At 37.5% G+C, this 20,389-nt stretch overlaps 1 protein-coding gene across 1 annotated transcript in view; it reads right to left on the bottom strand.

Moving 5' to 3' along the window:
* Nucleotides 1–18,054, bottom strand: part of wdr11 (WD repeat domain 11) — a 39,475-nt gene extending 21,421 nt beyond the window's left edge. Inside the window, exons 1-11 of the mRNA XM_008327563.2 lie at nucleotides 17,811–18,054; nucleotides 16,664–16,775; nucleotides 15,974–16,127; nucleotides 15,349–15,522; nucleotides 14,635–14,836; nucleotides 11,445–11,610; nucleotides 9,562–9,664; nucleotides 8,718–8,916; nucleotides 7,622–7,722; nucleotides 7,189–7,365; nucleotides 2,610–2,694 (exon numbers count right to left, since the gene is read on the bottom strand). Coding sequence (XP_008325785.1) covers nucleotides 2,610–2,694; nucleotides 7,189–7,365; nucleotides 7,622–7,722; nucleotides 8,718–8,916; nucleotides 9,562–9,664; nucleotides 11,445–11,610; nucleotides 14,635–14,836; nucleotides 15,349–15,522; nucleotides 15,974–16,127; nucleotides 16,664–16,775; nucleotides 17,811–17,896 — 1,559 coding nt within the window. The 5' untranslated portion in view covers nucleotides 17,897–18,054. The remainder of the gene's footprint in view (nucleotides 1–2,609; nucleotides 2,695–7,188; nucleotides 7,366–7,621; nucleotides 7,723–8,717; nucleotides 8,917–9,561; nucleotides 9,665–11,444; nucleotides 11,611–14,634; nucleotides 14,837–15,348; nucleotides 15,523–15,973; nucleotides 16,128–16,663; nucleotides 16,776–17,810) is intronic.
* Between the last annotated feature and the right edge of the window lie 2,335 nt (nucleotides 18,055–20,389).

Genomic DNA, 20,389 nt, shown 5'->3' with positions numbered 1-20,389 from the left:
ATCTCTTGCCTAATTAATCCTGAGAAATCAGTTTGCTGCTCATTGGGGAATACTAACTAATGAAGCACAGCCTGATGTTTGTTGTAACCTGGTTGTTGCATTGTGAGGCAGGGGTGTTGTGCCTACACCCTCTCTCAGTAGGGCCCCCACCTACACCATAATTAACCACACCATTGAATAGCAGCACAGCAGGACAGAGGAACTTATTTACAAACTGCCCTAAAACAAGGCAGAGTCAACTTAATCACACCATTACTACTGTCTCCTGACGACAGCATTCATCAGAAGGAACACAGCACCCTGACCGGAGCTACTAATGCCAAGCTAACTGTGGATTTTATACCTTGTAATTTCATGCTTACAAAACTAATATGTTGGGGCACAACACAATACATCACAAGACTGTCTGACAAATTGGACTCTTAGTTCTTAATTGAAAAGATTAATGTGAAAAAAAACAACCTTTTTTTAAACAAATCTGTTCTTTTAAGATAAATTCTAAATTTGGATTTTCTTTGTAATCCATTCCCATTTTCTGGAGTCAGACAATTTTCCGCTTGGTGCGCAATACTATTAAATCTAAGTGAAACACAAACAAAGATGAACGATAACCGTCCAAAACTCCCTCACTGAACTGTCCAAGCCCCCTCCACTCATCCCTGCTCCCACTCTCCCCCGTCTCCTACACAGTCTCACCAGACTGCATCCTGTCTCTGTCAAAATACCATCACCAATGTAGCCTGTTGTTACACCTGAGATTCACCGCTGTGTTAAATTGTTAAAATGTTATAGATGCTTGAATTATGTTTTTATTTGTATAATGTCTAAATAACTAAATAAAAGTTTTGTTCTCCACCTTAAAAATGGACGCTGACACGACCAGTGTTGGTTGGCAGTGTAACAGCCAAGCTGCGATGGAACAAAGGGCAATCCTCTCTCACTCCATTAATGGTTTTCCAAAATTAGCCCACACAACTCCAAATGCTCTGATCTGTCCTGTATTTCTTAGATAATTTCAAGTCAACAGAGCAAAAGTTCGTGTGCAAAACAGCCTTGGTGTGATCATTTATGTTAATGGAAAAAATTAATCGTGGGCAGGGTTCTTGACAGTCCAGGATTTATTGTTTGATTACATTCATTTTAATTCAGATCGGCCTTTTTAACAACATATTCTTATTATATTGCTGTTAAGTTTGTAGAAATGTTCACAGCAACTGCTCAATAACACTCTTGTTAATTTCCGCCTTGTCATAAACATAATAAAAAAGCCTTCTGTTGGAGTCTATCATTTTTACCTAATAACTCAGTAGACGTGTGAGTGACAAGTTCAATAATTAGACTTACATTAGAATGGTATATGAACATAATGTTGGCAAACGCAACCAACAAAGCTTGGATTACTGGTTTATTTTTTACATTTAAGACAGGTAATTTATTAAAGGCAAAATCAAAGATATATTAAGCAGTAGTGGAGGACATAAAGTCTACTCATGTCAGTCTTTCTTTTGTGACATTTAATTATTCTGTGGCCATTTTGGAAGACAAGTTTGAAATTCTATTTCCCAAGGTCAAATTCAAGCACTTTCAAGATTAATTTTCAAAATGCCAAAGTATCTTTAGGGTTTCAGCTACTAACCCGCTAAATCTGTTGACCTTTCCTTAAGCTATTTGGGAAATATAATTTGATTAAAATATGTTTGTCTTTTTTAAATTAAATTAAATTATATTTGTTAAGCCTTTCATTCGCTCTGTTTTTGTTAGTTTCTGAAGTACAAGATTTTAAATAAATAGAGTTGAACTCTAAGTAAGTGCATTCATCAGTGTTTGATAAAGGTGATTGTGATTAACGTTTAGATTTATTGTGCTACTTTTACATATTTCTTTGAGAAATACAATTAAATAGCAAAAAGAGCCAAAGAAAATCTGCCCCTGTGTGTTAGCAAAGGAGGGAACGCTGAACCTATTTTTATCAGTGCATCTCAACCACATCCTTGCTTACCAACACAACACACATCACACATCCAGTTTGCTGTTAGGAGAAAAATTCAGAAGAATTTGTCACATTTATTTTAAGTAACCTACTGGAGCTGTTAATAATAAAATGATTTATAAATAATTTATAGTGCTGTAAGCTTCATCAATATAACATTACCACATGATCTATTTGTGGGTGCAACGGCTTCATTTGCATATACAGTAAAAGCAACACTGTATATTCTAATCATCTGACTTTGGCTGTCGATAATCCAGATTAAATCATTAATCACCATCTTGGCATCTTCCTAGAGGCTGATTAAATCTGCTCTCTCGGTTCTTGTTTTAATATTCGAGTCAAGACGGCTCACTCAGCTGAAGTAATGAAATATTTAGATAAATCTGGCCAGGAAATGATTCCTCTTTAACACACGGGGCCTGACATGCCAGCGCTCCAATTATGTTTGTGCCAATTGCCTCCAACTACAATAATGTGAATATAAAAAGCAGAAGAAAATCAAGCCCGCTGCAGGCCAAATGACCACTTTCATGAGATACATCCAACGAATTATTACGAAAATTGAAGAAATGTGGACCATGGTTAGACACTGGGAAATACACAAAAGCACTCCTACCTGACTTCACAAGTGTGGACGCTGAGTTCCTTGAAGAGGAGACCACTGGTCAGATTGTAGACAAGTACAGACCCATTACTGGTTCCTAAGAGTGGGGTCACACAAAAAGACAGGATGAGTATTAACAATGTTTTACTTGACTAATGAGTGGGAGATACAGATCATTGGTTGGGTCTAAATTGACAGAAATTACATTGAAATGTCAATATCTTCCCACTTGAAGAGTCAGATGAGGCAGACGCTGCAGCAGAGTGACTTCTTAGAATATCATGATAATATATATAATGATAATATAATGCCACAGAACTACACTTTTGAATTTGCTTTCCCTGCAAACATTCCTCAGCCTGCACTTTGCTGCTGCATAATGACCACATGCTGACACGACATTTGGAGGAGGTACTAGCCAGCGCCCACAGCGGATGCCACATGGGCACAGTTGTGTACGCTGTGTAAGTGTTTATACATGCTAGCATGCGCACGTTATCTTTCAGCAACATGCGTAGATGACTGATGACGTACAGTGTTAATGTCTCAGCAGGAGGCTGGACAAACAGAGAAAGGGACGATTTGGAGGAACATAAGCTCCACCATCCTCGTGAATATTCGCCTCGCAGATGGTTAACAAAATTGGTATGAAACGCACAGTCATATTGGAATTAGGAATTGAACTTGATATTTCTTACAACACTGTATTCAGGAGACCCACCAGTCTTTCATTTCTTACGTTAATTAGAGAGGCAAAGAATAAAGGCACAATTTTCTGTGGATGCTGCTAACTGATAAAAATGAAATTGCTTCCTCTGCTTTCTCCGACAGTGAAAGACACTAATATATTCCATTTACCATGTTATGACAACTTTGCTCTTTTTCAGGTAAAGAACATTGAAAAGAACATATTGAACTGCCAATCACTTTAACCGATACAAGAGAGAAAAAAACATGAAGGCAGAGCTGATGTTTACATTTAAATCTTGTATTAAGCACAGAAGACAAAAGGAACACTATTCGGTTTAAGGTGACAAACCTAAAACCCAAGACGGAACAGTTCCTACTCTGCTTGAAAACATTTAATCAATAGTCCCACTGACAGCCCATTGGAGCCACGAATGAGAATCAGACCTGCTTTGTGATTGCTTTGCTCTTTGTGGTACACCTTCGTTTAAAGTCTGGAAGTGACTTTTCTTCAATCACCTTACATATGTGTCTTGTTTATTACTGCCACTTCTCCATCCTTTCCTACTTAAATTGTAAAGGTCAGTTAAGTCTTTTTGTACAATTATTACACAGAATCTTCTTCAGTAACAGTAACATTAATTTAACCTGACAATGGAACAAATGGTAAAATGTTAGTACAGGAAGTGGCGGTGGAGTTGAGTTGGCAGAACACTTAACACGTAAGACAGCTGGCAGCCTTGACGTCAGTAGGTAGATGGCAGTGTGTAGTTGAACAGTCACTGAATTTGTACAAGTCTTAGCAGTAAATCCACAAGTCTTATACCTGTCTGTAATGGATCTGTCAGGGCTCACAGATTACAGTTCTTCTGACAGGAGGCCAGACATTTCTCTGTAGAAAGTTAGGCCGCAGTTTCTCTTACCTCCCTCTGTTGATGGCTAATAGTAAGGAATGCTGACAAAATGGAAATGTGAAAAAAGGGGAAAAATGGTGGCTGGAGTCTGTGTCTCTTGTGGTAATGAAAGTATGGATGGCAATTTCAACCCTGAGTGAGTTAACACCTTCAGAACTGAGCTCATCTTTATTTGCACCGTGTGTAATCTGTAAATGCCTGGTTTCACCTCATTTTTCTACTGACTGGTGTTGCATCACTAAGACTCAATAGTCCCACTCAAAATCTGGATTCTACCTGGAGCCAATGCTTTCAACCTGCCTTAGGTAGAAGCCTAAGGATTAGGTAAAATATACTTGGAGAGTTTCAGACAGACACAGAGACAGCTGTAACTGTCAAGGACTGGATGCATGGGCTGCTCTGGTTTTACTGTTAGACTGCATTATTAGGTATTGATATGTAGTAGAAGTGACAGACACCGACGCCTGTGACAGCACCTGTCGGAGAACCTACTCTGGCATCGTTACAGGGAGTGATGCCTGTGACGGTGACCCACAAAGGTGGTTCATTCACAAAGCTCCACAGTGATCAGAATATCACGTTTAAGGAAAAAAATAAAATCCTCAGAGGTAAATGTAATTCCCAGGTTGTAGTGACACATCTGTATTGATTTCAATAGAAGTTCTACTCCAATTAAGTCCTGTCTTCCATGACCATCATACATGACACTGAATATTTAAAATAAACTGGGGAAAAGATACATGTACAGAATTTACTGAAAACACTGTATTAGCATTTTTTTCCTCACCAGAGCAGAATATACACATATGTACATACACACACATATTTATACACATACATATTGTATACATGTATACAAATAAATACATGTGTTATATTATATTCATAATGTGGTTGTTCAATGAACACAATTTGTTTTTAGACATCGTTCTTGGACAGTTTCTGTCTGTTGAGTAATTTAATTTTTTTAGACGTCTTGTCTCAACCAAGTGTCAGTTTTATTAATAAAATGTCTTACATTTATGGTTTCATTATATATAAATAAATCATACAGTTATCTTATATAATTTTAACACATATATTGGTACACAGTAGTTTTGTCTTCAGTAACAAATTACTTTACAAGGAAGAAGTAACTAGTAACTTGTCTTAATTTACTGTTAAAGTAACTTGACAACACTATTAATTTAACACAAACTGAGCAAACTTTTTCTCCCTACTCCATTTTTTTTGTAATTAACCGGTCCCTAAAAACCTAAAACGCACAGGCCAGAGAACCAGTCTAACAAAAAGAACATTTACATAAAGCTGCTGGAGACTGTTTAACTGCTTGACTGAAAAACTACTGCGGGGATAGCATCATAGTCTACTTTTAGATTCTGAGGGCCACTGAGAAATAGCAGTGCCAAATCAACCCCACACCATCTGTGACATTAAATGCGGCGCCTGCCTACCTGCATCAGGGTTTCACAGTGAAACATCCTCAACTGGAAACTGTTTTTGAAAATCACAGACTTTTGTTGAAATGCACCTAGAAATGCTGACAATCAACCACGAACAAATCAAACTGTGTGGATTTCTATAACACTTCTTCTTACTTACATCACTCTGTAATAACTGAAAAGACAATTAATTTGAAAAGAAAATACAAATTATTACTGAGGAGTAATTCAATTCAAAAAGATGCAAATGTATAATTAAGGCAAGGTCATTTTCCCATGACTACTTTGAGGGTTTTTACATAAAAAAAGGAAAAGAACAGTGGAATACAGATTTAATATCCATGTGCTCACACACACAGCTGAGCCTTCCATAATTTTATGCGTCATTACAATGGGGGGGAGGGAGAAAAGCTACTGATGCGAATCGTAATGCTGCTCTAAAACAAACAGTATCTCTAACTGGATCTCTGTTGCCTAAAGTGGTCTAACGGGAGTTAAAACAAAGGCTAATATTAAAGAATAAGTCAACAATATTTGCATAATTTAACATCGAAAAAAATCTCTTCCATTTTCGTTAGGAAATTAGATCAGAGACTCAAGACTCAAATACATCAGCACCAACAGAAAAGTCTTTACTACTCTAACCGTTAAAAGGCATTTTAAAGAGCAGCAGATTAGATGTAAAAATATTACATAATTATTATACAATAATATATTTTAATATATTTAATTGTTCAACATTACACTCATTTAAGTTAAATATAAGATGCTATTTGTTTAATTAAATACATCTGAACAACTATATACAGTATATAAAAATATAAATAAATTATATATAAATATATATACATGCATCTGTTTAGCACAAAACAAATGTTGCAATTGCAATAATTTAAATTTGACTATATAAATCAATAAATGTACCTATGAACTATGAACAGATTAAAAAACACATCATTTCAGTTTTTAATTCAGTTGTCCAGTCAGGTTTAGTTCAGTTCAAACATGGCTTGTTTGTAAGTGTTCTCCTACATTTTCAGTCTAACTTGAAGTTAAACGTATACAACATAAAAATGCATTAGATTCAGTTTTGTTTAGCCTCAATGAGGTTACTGCCAGGTAGGAATTAAACAGGTCCAGTTCTGGGTTCAGTTATGTACAGACTATAAATGAAGGGTTTTCTGGCCAGTTACAAAGTTTATTCCTTGAACTCAACAGATGACTTTTTCCACACAACTCTTTCACTTTCCTTATAACTGAGATGACCTTATTATGCTATTACAATTTCCACTGTTTCCCTTTCTCACTTGTCACTGATCCACCTTGCCGCCAGCTTTCCTTGTATGACTTCACTTCCAAACTCACCTCACAGATGTGCCGTGCTTATAAACTCCATCTGTTCCTACTCAAATTGTAAAGGGCAGTTCAGTCTTTTTTTAAGTCCATCTGCTTCAAATATTATTAATAATATTATATTTTGCACTTCTAGGAAAAACCTCACGCGTTTCAGTGTTTTGATGCACCGTGTGGCTATCATGTGTCACCTACCTACAGCCAGCAGGGGTTGGTAGTGGTTGATGTTTTTGGTAGTCAGTGGCGGACACATGCGAATGGCAAAGGGAGGCAAAGGCAGACCAGACAGTAAGCCAGTCAGCAGTAACTTTAACTGGACCTCCTGTTGGTTAGATGAGAATGGAGGAGCCTCCCCAGCAATCAATGTTTGGCCTGCAGGTGAAACCACAGCATTTAAAGTGAGTTGCTTTAAAATGAATGATGATCAAAAGTAAGCTTAAAAAAGTAAGCTTTCTGTATATATATATATATATATACATATATATATATATATACACACACTGTATTTCTATATATACTGTATTTCTCATCCGTGTGTCATTTAGCTCAGGGATTTGATTTTGCTGCATGTGTAAACCTACATCCCACTGTGCCTCCTGTGGTGTGGGTTGTCTGTTTATCATTATACCTATCATGCTGTTGAGACAGAGATCTGGAATCCTCTTTTGTGATGGACCCAGTGTAGCTCCACAGAATGACACGGGGGAGTACAGTGGTGACAGACCCGCACTGACAGACAGAGAGAGAGAAGGAATACGAATGAAACCATTTTTATCAATTAAAATGACACAAATGCACAAATGAAGACAAGTGAGAGGGGAGTAATAAATGATTAGTGCTTAGGCAAGTGATGAATGTGATTTGCTGGGATGTAGAAGCCACAGCAGAAAACAACTTCTTCCCTTATTGATTAAATGCTGGCGTGTTGAAAAAAAAAAAAAAAAACTGAATTGGAATTTTGCTACCCTTAATCGGTGGATGGGAATCCTATTTACCTACAAACTCTCTTGCTTGTGTTAAAGGTGTTAAAATACATGCTTTCCGTTTTTTTAACATCTTTCTTTCTGTAAAAAAATAAAACATTTAAAGCCTAAACTTAAGCATTACTTTTCATTTACAAGGACACATGATTGCACAACCTCCATTAGAGTTTCCCTTAGTTTTTACCAAATAAGGTGAGGCTGTAGAATGGATATAGATGAGATTAATAATATCTGACTTTTGTATCATAATTAATTCAAAGTTTATTAGTCAAGTATAGGAGATGTCAGTTTTGGTCGAAAACACATTCAAATAAACGGGCAAGGACATTAAATGTTCTTCCTCTTAATTCAGTTGCGTTGTCTATTAAGTAAGCTTCTGACTAGCACTTGAATCTGACTAGAGAATGTAGCTAGAGTTTACGTAATCTTTTAGATGTGCACTAAGATACAGTACAAGTAATAGTAAACTAACAGAAGTGGCTGATGACGCTAATAGTTGTTAGATAAAGTTCAGTAGCAGGGATGCACTTGGAATGTCTCTTGTACTCACTCTCTAAACACGTAAAAGATGTGTGAACTAGCAGCTGAATCATCACGATTCACTGTCAAACCTGAATATAAAATATTCTATACAGTGAATAAATTGCCACTAAAGCAGTGCTGCAACTCTTATTAAACATGTAGCACAGAACATTCCACAATTGTTTACAAGAAAACCCATATGGCTGCGTGTGTATTCACCTGGAGTAGGTAGCAGATTTGCCAGCGTGGGCTTTAAGCTCCCACAGCATGACTCTGCCATCACTGACCATCAGTGCAGCATTGTTTTCATTGACAGGGCAGACAACCATCTGATAAGGCCGGACGGTCTTTGTGACTCGGATTGCATCGCACTGTGAGCGAAGGTCGTACATGAGCTCCTGTACACTCTGTTCTGGGTCTGTGGAAAAAAGGGAAAAAGTAAGAGGTGGAAATCAGGGAAACATTAGGAAGATAAAATCATCAAAGGGCTGGCTGACAGTGAGGGAGGCTAGACAAAAAAGAACAATGTGAGAGAAAGATGGGTGAGATGGATTCAGAGTTGAAATGGTCTAAACATGAATGAAAACAGACAAAAAGAAGAATAAAAAGAAAGCTATGGTAGAGTTCACTGGAAGATGTTACCATTAATAGAAATGAGAATAACAGGGTTAGGAGATAAGAGTTGCAGGCGGGGACCTGAGTAAAACCTTCTTCAGTACAGGAGTCATCAAAAGATACCAGAAGGGATTTTAAAAAAGATAAAATGACAGAAGATGAGGACATTATTAGGGAAAGGCAAGAGAATAAGGCAAAAACTGAGACGTCAGCATGCACACAAAAGTGTGAAGAGAGAGAAAGAGAAGAACACAGATTGAACAAGACTCCCATTGATCTACGGCAGTATGCAAATGAAGCTGTTTTGGGGCTAATGGCTCAATGGAGTGCACAGAGGAAAGCAGCCAGCTTTGACTTAATTGTGGTTTCGCTGAACAAAGGATGACAAAAAGAACAGCGGTTTGTGAAAATAGAACATTTTGACATTTGGCATGTTGCCATGTTTTACCTGCTGCTTCCTCTGTGGCAGACGGAGAGCGACACACTCGAAGGGTGATGCAGCCGTTCTCATGGAGACAGTAAAGAGCATCTCGCTGAGCACAGGGAATGACCTTAAAACACAAAAACTCAAGGTTACAAAAGATGACCACATATAAGAAGTTGAACTACTGTTTAGTTAACAAAGAGTTACATATAAAGAACTGGCATCAATGACCGCAAGTGGTCATTTGCTATGTAGAAGAAGAAGAATAACAAATTCTTCAGGACGAAGACAGTTTGTTGTTTTGCTTCTTCATCGTCCTCCTATTCATCTTCTTCCCTTTTGATTCCGTGTCTTTTTCACCACTACTACTACTAGTAACCCGACCACTTCCTTCTGCTATTTCTTTTTTTTCCTTCTTCTTTCCAACATATATGCCAGATCTAATGTAGCAAATAAATGGGATTCAGAAAAAAAATGGCTGATCATTAATACATAACTCTGTCTGATTGGTTAATACTCAAGAGAAAAAGTATATTAAGGTGAGCTATATTTATTTGCATTTATCTGTTTTTTTCCCTATCTACAGGTAACACTACACTGCAGTCTGAATTTTGTAGAACCCATGTCATCAGTCATGCAAATTGGCTGTGAGACGAGCACCTTGTAACATTCAGGAAGAGGGGGTGTCGGTTGTACAAAGAGTAATAGTCTGCTCTCCCTATGAGTGGCCCTAGGAGTTTTCCCTTCACTTAAACCTTTTAATAAAAGACATGACCATAGCATACTCATTTGAAAAAATATATAGCATGCTTGACAATTTTATACATTAATAGAAAATAATACTGTGATATAAAAATGATTAATGAACATGCACAAATGTGAATTTCATCGCAGAAGGAGTTGTGAATAAATGGCTCAGGAACGACCACAGTGAAAACCATGAGACCTTCTCTAGGCTACTGACGAGACTCTGAAACAGAGCTTCTCAGACTGTTACAAAGCACTCAGACAGCAAATAGAGCTGGGTGACATTAAAAGATATGTCCTGTTCTGTTTTTGGCTGCAAAGCTGTGACACTTCCTCGATATGATACTCCTACATCGTTCATCTAATTCTCATTTGAAATCCATTCTCCAAAAAAGACCAAGTGGAGCATAAAGGTCAGTTGTGCTGCTGAATGTCATGATGAAGAGCAAGAGTTGGTCAAAGTGAAGGCTGGGGAGATATTTGTGTTGCCTAGGAGTGGACGTTATCGCTGTGCAGGTATTTTGACCAGAGGTGATCTATATAATAAGAAAACGCTGTAATTTAGGTTGAATTTAAGGATAAGGGTCATCTCTCAACTCTCATTTGAAGGAAGGTCAGAATATTGGTATTAGGAGGATGGTCAGGCTAATTGACTAGAGTAATTTTTTGCCAGCCAATGTAGGTCAACTAATTATCAAAAGGAGCAAAAGCCAGTAACTGTGCTTATGTCCACAGAGCCACTGATGCAGAGGTTATGTTAAAGTTTTAGAAAGAAATACATTCCTGCCTGGGGAAGCTCTTTGGAGAAGGGCATCATGGATTTTTTAGAAGGACAATAGAGGACATCAATGTGAACAAACTACCAATGTGTGGTATAACAGACACTGGGTGTGACAATCAATCTCCTGTTTAAAATGTCAGGCACATCATAAAGAAACAATGAAAATGGTGACCATGAACTTTTGAGTCTTTTATACACAAGAACTACAACAAATAATATCCTCATTTCAAGGTTTAAAGAAAAGTTATCCTGATATTATTTTACCGAAATACCAATTTTAGAAAGTATTTTGGATGATAAGTTTTTTGACCTTCACTTTTAAGTAATGTGCTTCCGTTATCCGTTATCATGCAGAACGCAATTTAAAATCGCTCCTCACCTGCATGAATGGCACCCCAGAGCGCTCAATGGCCACCACGCCCACTGTCTGGCTGAGCTCCAGGTCCAGGATGAGGATCTCTCTGGGATAGAGCAGCAGCATGTGGTTCCTCTTGGACGGCAGGTAGGACAGCTGCAGACAGTCGTTCAGCGTCACCACCTCTGCACTAAAGTAACACAGGGGAGAGTGTGTGTGTTGGAACACAACCAGTAGACATAAAACACAAAAGTAATGGCAATGTTACTTATAAAGAGGAGGAGCCAAAAACCTGAACAGGTTAATTGGTGGTAGAAGAGGCCAAATACTGTAGCAATGTTTATTATCCAGTATCTAAAAATAATAGTAATTAGTGCAGTAATTACACAAGTGGGTTTAGTGAATAGTAGAGGTATTTCATTCATTATATACGAAAAAATACCTTAAATTTGTCTAAATGATAAAAATCAAATAAATAAAATACCATTATTCACAGCAGCCAGATCGGATGTCTGTGTGAAAACAAAGCAGGTAAATAGTTAACTGACCCAGGAGTCATCAGTCATTCATACTGATCAATGCCAGGGGACTCATGAATGTACATGAGACTAGATTTTTTTCTTTCAAAAAGAACTCAGTAGAGAAAACTTAAATCACACAGTCACCAGCTCACGGAAGTCCAGAGAGGAAGACACACTGGCTGAGACTAAACCAGTGAAGATAAAACATCATAAAGAGACAGGGATGATGTGCCTTGGATTAAAAAAAAACAGAATGGATTTAAGGAAGAGAAAATATGCAGCTGTCTTAGACATCTACTGTACCACATCACACACTTTTCTTCTACTCTCTTTTTGTTTTGAACAAACTATAGAGGATACAGCACACACTGGATAATTGATTGTTCATGTGACTGTTATGCAAAGTGTGTCTCTAAGCAAAACTTAAATAATAATACTAGTAAACAACAAGGAAGTATTCATATTTATGGATAAAGTAAACCTATAATATTATATATATATAAATATATAGATAGATATTTATAGTGGTGCTTTGCCCCAGAGGCAATGTCTCTGTCATTGGTGTGGAACCACAGGGTTCACCTCCTGGGCAAGTTTGAATCCCGGTTAGGTTGGTACCTTCCAGTGGACTCACCACCTGCAGGAAGGTTCAGGGGGGTTGGTACGGTGCAGTGTGATTTGGGTGGCGACTGCTGCCCCCGTGACCCGGTAACGGATAAACGGATAAAAATGGATGGATGGATGGATATTTATATTACATTTGCTGGCCAACACTACTTCAGGGTAAATAAGTCTAATCAGAGATTAATACACCACAAAATATCCACAGTTTTAAATAACATTTTAGTGTGACCACTTCAATGACAGGCCTAAGGTCACATGGGCATAGTACAGCCTGATGCAATGAGACAGAGCAAGACCTGTGTGTGTGTGTCTGTATTTGCGCATGCGACCAAGTGTGCACATTTGTCTGCATGTCGTATGTGTAAACAGGCGAGTTAGAAATAAAGTCCGAAAGAAAAGGCTGTCACTATGATAACGAGACCACGTCCCTTCTAGGTACCAATCAGATTAATGGCTGTCAGATCAGACACTTAGTACATGAATTACATGTGTATTCAACAGGTTCCTGACAACAGTTTGGAGAAGCAGATCCATCAACTAGAGAATGACAGAGCCGAGGAGAGAAGAAAAAGACACTGAGATATGACATCCATACAGAGAAGGCTGGGGGACCGTGGCGTTCGCAGCAAGAGCAATTACCACGGCGTGAAAGATAAAAACACGATAGCGTGACATGCTAATATTAGAGATTACAGAGAATGTCGCAAGTGTTACAAGGGAAATAAATAAGTAAAATATATTAATAATACAGGGCTTGTTATTAGAAGAAGCTGGGTGGGTGGACACAGCGGCTGCAGTGATGCAGCTATAAATATGCCAGAAACAAAGAAGCTTCTGGAACAACAAAAGGACTGTTTTCCTTTTCCTTTTTGTTAAAAACTTGCTGGAAAATCACAAGGAATTATTCTCTTTTAAAACATAAGCAAGTTAATGTACAGTCATGTTAATCAAAACATAACTTTTATCTATGTTTTGTGGTATTTTCTAACAATATGCAGCCAAATATTGTGTCATTATCTAAATATCCTATTTTTTTATTTGTATTTGTTTGTTTTTGCTCTTGTGAGAAATTTCCCATTTGGGACCGTTAAAGTAAAAACCTCCATCAATAGAGAACATCAAAGTTAGATACACTATATCACCAAAAGTATTCGCTCACCTGCCTTGACTCATACCATGAACTGAAGTGCCATCCCATTCCTAACCCAGAGTTCAATATGATGTCGGTCCACCTTTTGCAGCTATTACAGCTTCAACTCTTCTGGGAAGACTGTCCACAAGTTTGAGGAGAGTGTTTATAGGAATTCCATTGACCATTGACAGAGTTGACCATTCTTCCAAAAGCGCATTGGTGAGGTCACACACTGATGTTGGTCGAGAAGGCCCGGCTCTCAGTCTCCGCTCTAATTCATCCCAAAGGTGTTCTATCGGGTTCAGGTCAGGACTCTGTGCAGGCCAGTCAAGTTCATCCACACCAGACTCTGTCATCCATGTCTTTATGGACCTTGCTTTGTGCACTGGTGCACAGTCATGTTGGAAGAGGAAGGGGCCCGCTCCAAACTGTTCCCACAAGGTTGGGAGCATGGAATTTTCTTTTTTTCAGGAGGTGGGCTTGGCCCCTTAGTTCCAGTGAAAGGAACTTTGAATGCTTCAGGATACCAAAACATTTTGGACAATTCCAAAAAAGCTGTAATAGCTGCAAAAGGTGGACCGACATCATATTGAACTCTGGGTTAGGAATGGGATGGCACTTCAGTTCATAGTATGAGTCAAGGCAGGTGAGCGAATACTTTTGGTAATATACATATATAAAAAACAAGTTTCCCTGCAAATGCAGTTTTGAAAAAATGTCATAGTCATATTTTTTTCCGTATTAAGGTTCACTCTCTTTAGTGTCACTTGCTGTAAACAACTGTACAAAGAAGCTTGCACAACAGCTGCAAGTGAGTGACTCCCAAACAGAGGAAATGCTCAATAACCACAATTGTGTGTGAAGAAATGAGCTGAAAGCATTTCAGATTGCCTGTGTTTAAAGGAAAAATAGAGTCTCATCAGTTATCAGTTCTTACGTGGGTTTTTCATTGGTTATGAGCACTTTGACTTTGTTGAGGGCCTTCTTGGCACCAGTAGGAGCCGGGGTGGCAGCAGGAGCAGGTTTAGTGTGGGCGGGGCTAGCATGAGGGCTGGCGATGTAGACCTTTTTGCCAGAGCTGCCAGGGGGCTTGTTGTGGGAGAAGTCTGTGATAAAGACTATTCCCTCACTGGTCAACACTGCCAGGGGAGAGAGAAGAAGCATTAAGAGAGTCTTATTTACACACTTTACTGCAAATCTGGGAAGGACATTTTATTTTCTTTAGCCAACAAAATGTAACAAATAGAGTTGAACTATTACAATAGATGCAGCCACACTAAAGCCTCACAAGCTCATGCTGGTACATGACCTTTGACATTTACAGAATGATGCTCTCAGTGATTAAAGTATTACAAATTAAACTTATATGTACTTATACACACATATATATATACATATATACAGTATATACATATATATATATATATAGATATATAAATATATATATACATGTACCTCAGTTTGCCCATATTGTACCTCAGTGTATTGCAGCATGCATATTTTTGTATTTGCATTAACTCTGTCTTCTGTCTCATGGAATCTTTCAACAACTATTTAACCCTAAGTCTGCATTATTTCATCATACAGTATATACTGTAGCGTTGCACCCTGGGGCTGTCTCATAATTCTGCACACTATTTCTTTCACTTACGTGCCATGTTGGAAGGGTCAAAAGGGTCAAAGGAAAAGGAGAGGATGTTTTCAGCATAGCTCTTCTTCCATAGCTTTGTGCCAGTGTCTCCGTTCCACAGGACAATGTAGTTTGGAGGGTGGATGGCCAGTAGAAGATCACGAGATGCATCCTGATTCCACAGCCACTCCAAGTCTGACAGAAAAGTAAGAGAATGGAACAGAAGGTACCATACTGATTTACATTATAAGTAGCACCAGGGCTCTAGACATTAGCACAAAATTTAGGACCTCAATTAAAGTCATCATGCACTTTTGAGTGTGGCATTACATTTTTTGCATCACCACTGCTTCCATTTATATAAATCAGGGGAGCTGACTTTAAAAATGGTAGCAGAACGCAACTGAGCAGCTGCAGAATGGAACCCTACAGTGAAGAATATGAAGAGTTATTGTGCAGTACAGCAGGCTAAAATATCAGGGAGGGATGGCAGGAACATCCCATAATAAAAACAAATTGCTAACAGCAGAGTATTAGCTCATGCATATCTCCTGGTGTCACTGGCAATTCCCAGAGTGCCTTTTTCTATTAGGAGCTGAGGGAATAAAAGAAAAATCAATTCACCCCAATGTGTGAGTGCTCCTACCTTGGATGGGTTTAGAGTGCTCCTGGATCTCACAGTGGGCAGTACCACTGACCACATCCCACACAATGATCTTCCCTGAGGCATCTCCAGAGGCCAACCTCAGACAGTACGGTGAGCTCAAGTTGTGGTAGTAGTTTTCTCTGGACCATTTCACCTTTCGAGCACAAACACATGACAAGTAGCCGTACATGCTTCCTTCCAACAGAGCGTCTCTCAATTGCACCTCTCAGATCGCACTTTCATTCTTGAGTGATTTAAACTGAGCAGTTCCAATTGGTCCCTTTCTGCTTAGAGCAAACTCAGTACTTCGGCACTTTTACAGATTTCAATTAACTGTAGCGCATGGACCTATGGTTTTAGGGCAAATATAGGTAAATATGCTACACGACAAACAAAGCTAATAAAAAAAAAACTATTATTGTTATTTTATTTTATACAACACATTTAAAAAAATCTGATATGATTTTGTGAATCTATTCTACAACAGTTTTGTACCTAACTTGTCATTTAGTAGGATTTCTTGTATCAAGAATTGCATGGAAATTTACACCATGGAGTATTGTAATTATCTTTAATTTAGTGACTTAATTCCAATCCAACTTCCAATAATAATTTGGCCTGAAGCCTTATGTTTGGTGCAACCAACAACAAAAGAATTACATTTAAAAAAAAGTGATTGAGAAAACCTACCTTGACCACATTGGCTTTATGCTTTTCCAGAACCTGGATGGTCTGAGCTGTCTTTGGATCAATAATGAGAATACTGGAGTGACATCCCTGAGCTATCAGCCCCTGCCAACCCCTGCATCAGTGCATAGAAGTCACAGAATAGGGTAAAAGGAAAGGGGTAAGAAATATTGCATATTATATGCAATATGTGAACTATTTTATTGATAACATATAATATCTGTTGTTTCTAAATGAATATGACTATACTGTCTTCATGAAGCAATGTTTAGGTTATGTATACAAGTTATGATCAACACTGGATCATGCAAATATATCCATCCATCCATCAATCCATCCATCCATTTTAATCCGCTTATCCTTTACCGGGTCGCGGGGGCAGCAGTCGCCACCCAAATCCCATTGCACCGCACCCTAAATATAAACATAAACATATATATATATATATATAGCATATATATATATATATACTATATATATATATATATGCTATATATATATATATATGCTATATATATATATATATGCTATATATATATATATATATGCTATATATATATATATATATGCTATATATATATATATATGCTATATATATATATATATATGTCCATGCCAAAGGTTTATGCAAGAGTTATCATACACTTATTGAAAGCAATCTGCAAACTGACCACGTTTGAGCAAACAGATAATTATTTTATATTTAAAAAAACAAAATGTATTTTTCTCACACAATAAATAATAAATGTGTTTCGTGTCTAAACATTTTCTTACAAATGTCACAGTTTATATACTATTTAGGTGTTTTCTTGTGAACAAGGTCTTAAGCAATAAATGGCAGACAATTAGTTCATGCGTTAGGGCTTAGTCCCTGTCGCAATGCCAATGAAATCCAGGGCTTGTGACATTTTTCAGACCCAGAAATGCCACATAATATCACATGACACGACACGACACGACATGACAGAAGGCATCCTGCAAATCACTGTTTTGTTGTTTAAAGTAGTTTTTGCTCCGGTTACCATGACTGTCTTTCCAAGAGTCAACAAATGAAACACTGGAACAATTCAACACTTCATGTTTATCATCGATTTGTCATGCATTTTGAATTATGTGTCTGTTTTGCTAGCGGCACCAGTGCAGTACTCACCAATCTACCGCGGTTTTATTCTGTAAATTAAGAGTGCCAGTCAACGTCCGAGCCGCGAGTTTGATGTTGACGGTGTAAGGAATCATAGCTGTTGATGCGTATTATTGCTACATTAATATTTATTTATAATATGCAGCTTAAAACAAATAGCTCCGTCGTCTCCGCTCTGCGAAACCAAATAGGAAGTAAAACGGTGTCTCGAAACAAAACTCCGTGTAGGAACAAAGCCCTGCAGAACGAATGTTCCGGGAATGTTACGGAGCGTAATGTTTTTAATAAACGGTGAGCATCGAGCGCTTTTATTTAGATCCATGAACTAATGGTTTGTATTTTTATTTTTTCATGAACATTATGATTTGTCATTTATATTTAGCAATTTTTCTGAATTTGGGTTTAGATTTTTAACAATGTTGATGGGATATGGGATGGGATATGGGTAGATGTTCAGTTTTTTTCTTAATTTGCATGTTGTATGAGAGACATTCACTTTAAAAATGATACTGATTAAAATACTAACATGTTGTTATAGCCATATAATAGTCCAAACTGTACAGTAAATTTACCCACCCAGGTCATAACCCATCTCTGTTGAATGCTCTGTTGTTTTTGTCAACTTTATTACACATCTGCAACTTAGAATTTCAAATTATTCCATTAGAAAAGTACGTCAATAAAATGTTAAGAATATTTTTAACATTATGTAATATCTCCAATTAATTATATGTATAACAAAAAACCTGTACAGTGTATATGTATCGCTTATCATCTTGTTAATCCACATCTATCTCTTTATATATTACATAACACGTCACCTGAGAAGTTTCTTGTAACATTCAAGTTAAAAGTCACAGTTGTGGAGAAACACTTTACTGATTTTTTCTGATATGAATGCAGAATGTGTCATTCAAGTCAACAGAAGTTAGCCTTGAAGTCTAAGATTCTTTTGAAAGGTGAACTGAGGCTGAAGTCTGCAGAACTACACAAGGAATATAATCAAACAAGGCATTCTGTAAGTAAGAAGAATGAAACACATAGTCTCCAAGGAGCTGCTGCATACATCTTTTATTAACAGTAGAACCATTGAAAGACCTACCACAAGTTACAGATGAGCTGCAGAACTTTAGGGTGGAGGAAGTGGGGGGACTGAGCTCAATGATGAGGTCAATAATTACAAATCTTTATATTTTTATCTTTGTGTAATTACAAATCTTTGTTTTAGATGATGAACTTAAACATAAGATTATAAATTCTTTACAGATATTGGTAGGATGTTCTGCAGGAAGGTTCTGGATCTTCTAAAGTAGACACAAAAACAAAGGCTTACTTTTTGAGATCTTTAGAAACTTCAGATTAGAACAGTTAGGACTAGTTTCTATGAAGTTCTCAATACTGCAGTAGAATGCTCCTTGGGAACCCCAACAAGCAGATGTAAAATTATTCCACTGTTTCTTAACAGCTCCTCCGGGGTTCATTTTCAATTTGATTCTGACATATAGTTGGTTTATATATGGAGATTTACAAGGTTGTGAATCTCATTTTGACAGGTTGTAAATGAAACACATTGTGGTTACATGTGCCATTCAGTGTGAGAGATTAAAATTTAGCCATTGCATACTGAATATCTCATCACAACTCGCTGTCACTCAAAAGTTTCTCTGCAGAGACCCAGTGCTGCCTGATTCTTGGAAATATATTATATGGTTATATTTCCTTTAGGAGAAGCGATCTGTTATTTAAAATTGCCTAAACAATGACTAATCACATCCTACTTAAGAAGAGTTTGTTTTCTACATTCTGAATGAAAACTGAGTTTTCATTTTAGATGCAAAATACCTAAAGCTAGCAAAAAAAAAAAAAAAAAAAAAAAGGAAAAACTGTAACTGGAAATAGGTCTGGGTGCAAAAGAATCTCAAAAAAGTCTATGGTCTGTGCACATAAATTACATGTTGTAGAAAAAAAGAACCTGAAATTAGACAGTTAATATTATTTACCTTTAATATCCTATTTGTTTTTTAGACCATTCTCACCATTATAAACCTACTGTTGTTGACCGTGAAGTCAATCAGATATAAAGAGATTTTGGAGTCATGCAGTCTCCCTTAGAATAAACCATCAGTAAACCAATGTAATCACCAAAGGGAGATCACCCGATTGTTCTTAAGTGAACGTCAGGATGACCGATGACGCTACACTTTGCAAGGACAGCTCTGCACGAAAGATAACTAATTTCCATATACAATTAAAACAGACATCTGCTGTAGGATTGATAATGAAGGCTTGGGTTGTGCAGTGAACACAGTCTTCATAATTTATATTCCAGTCTGTAGTGATTACAGTGTTGTTAACATGATTTAATCCGTTGACCTGTATCAGCAAAATAAAACGACATTTCAATGCTCGGGTTGAATAATGCTTTCAGAGAGGAGCAATTTATAGCGCCGACTTAAATGACATGATTGCATGCAGTGGTATGACCTTTGATGTACATGGGAGCAACGAAGGGGAGCTGCTATTTAAATAAACACAGGCATCAACATCCAGTTCTTACTCATCTGTATTATGAGCCAAAGTGTGTGTGG

Source organism: Cynoglossus semilaevis, chromosome 15 (assembly GCF_000523025.1).
Source record: "Cynoglossus semilaevis isolate Cse_v1.0 chromosome 15, Cse_v1.0, whole genome shotgun sequence".
NCBI classification, from domain to species: Eukaryota; Metazoa; Chordata; class Actinopteri; order Pleuronectiformes; family Cynoglossidae; genus Cynoglossus; species Cynoglossus semilaevis.
Note: the sequence above shows the minus strand (reverse complement) of the source record. Positions and strands in the feature narration are given on the sequence as shown.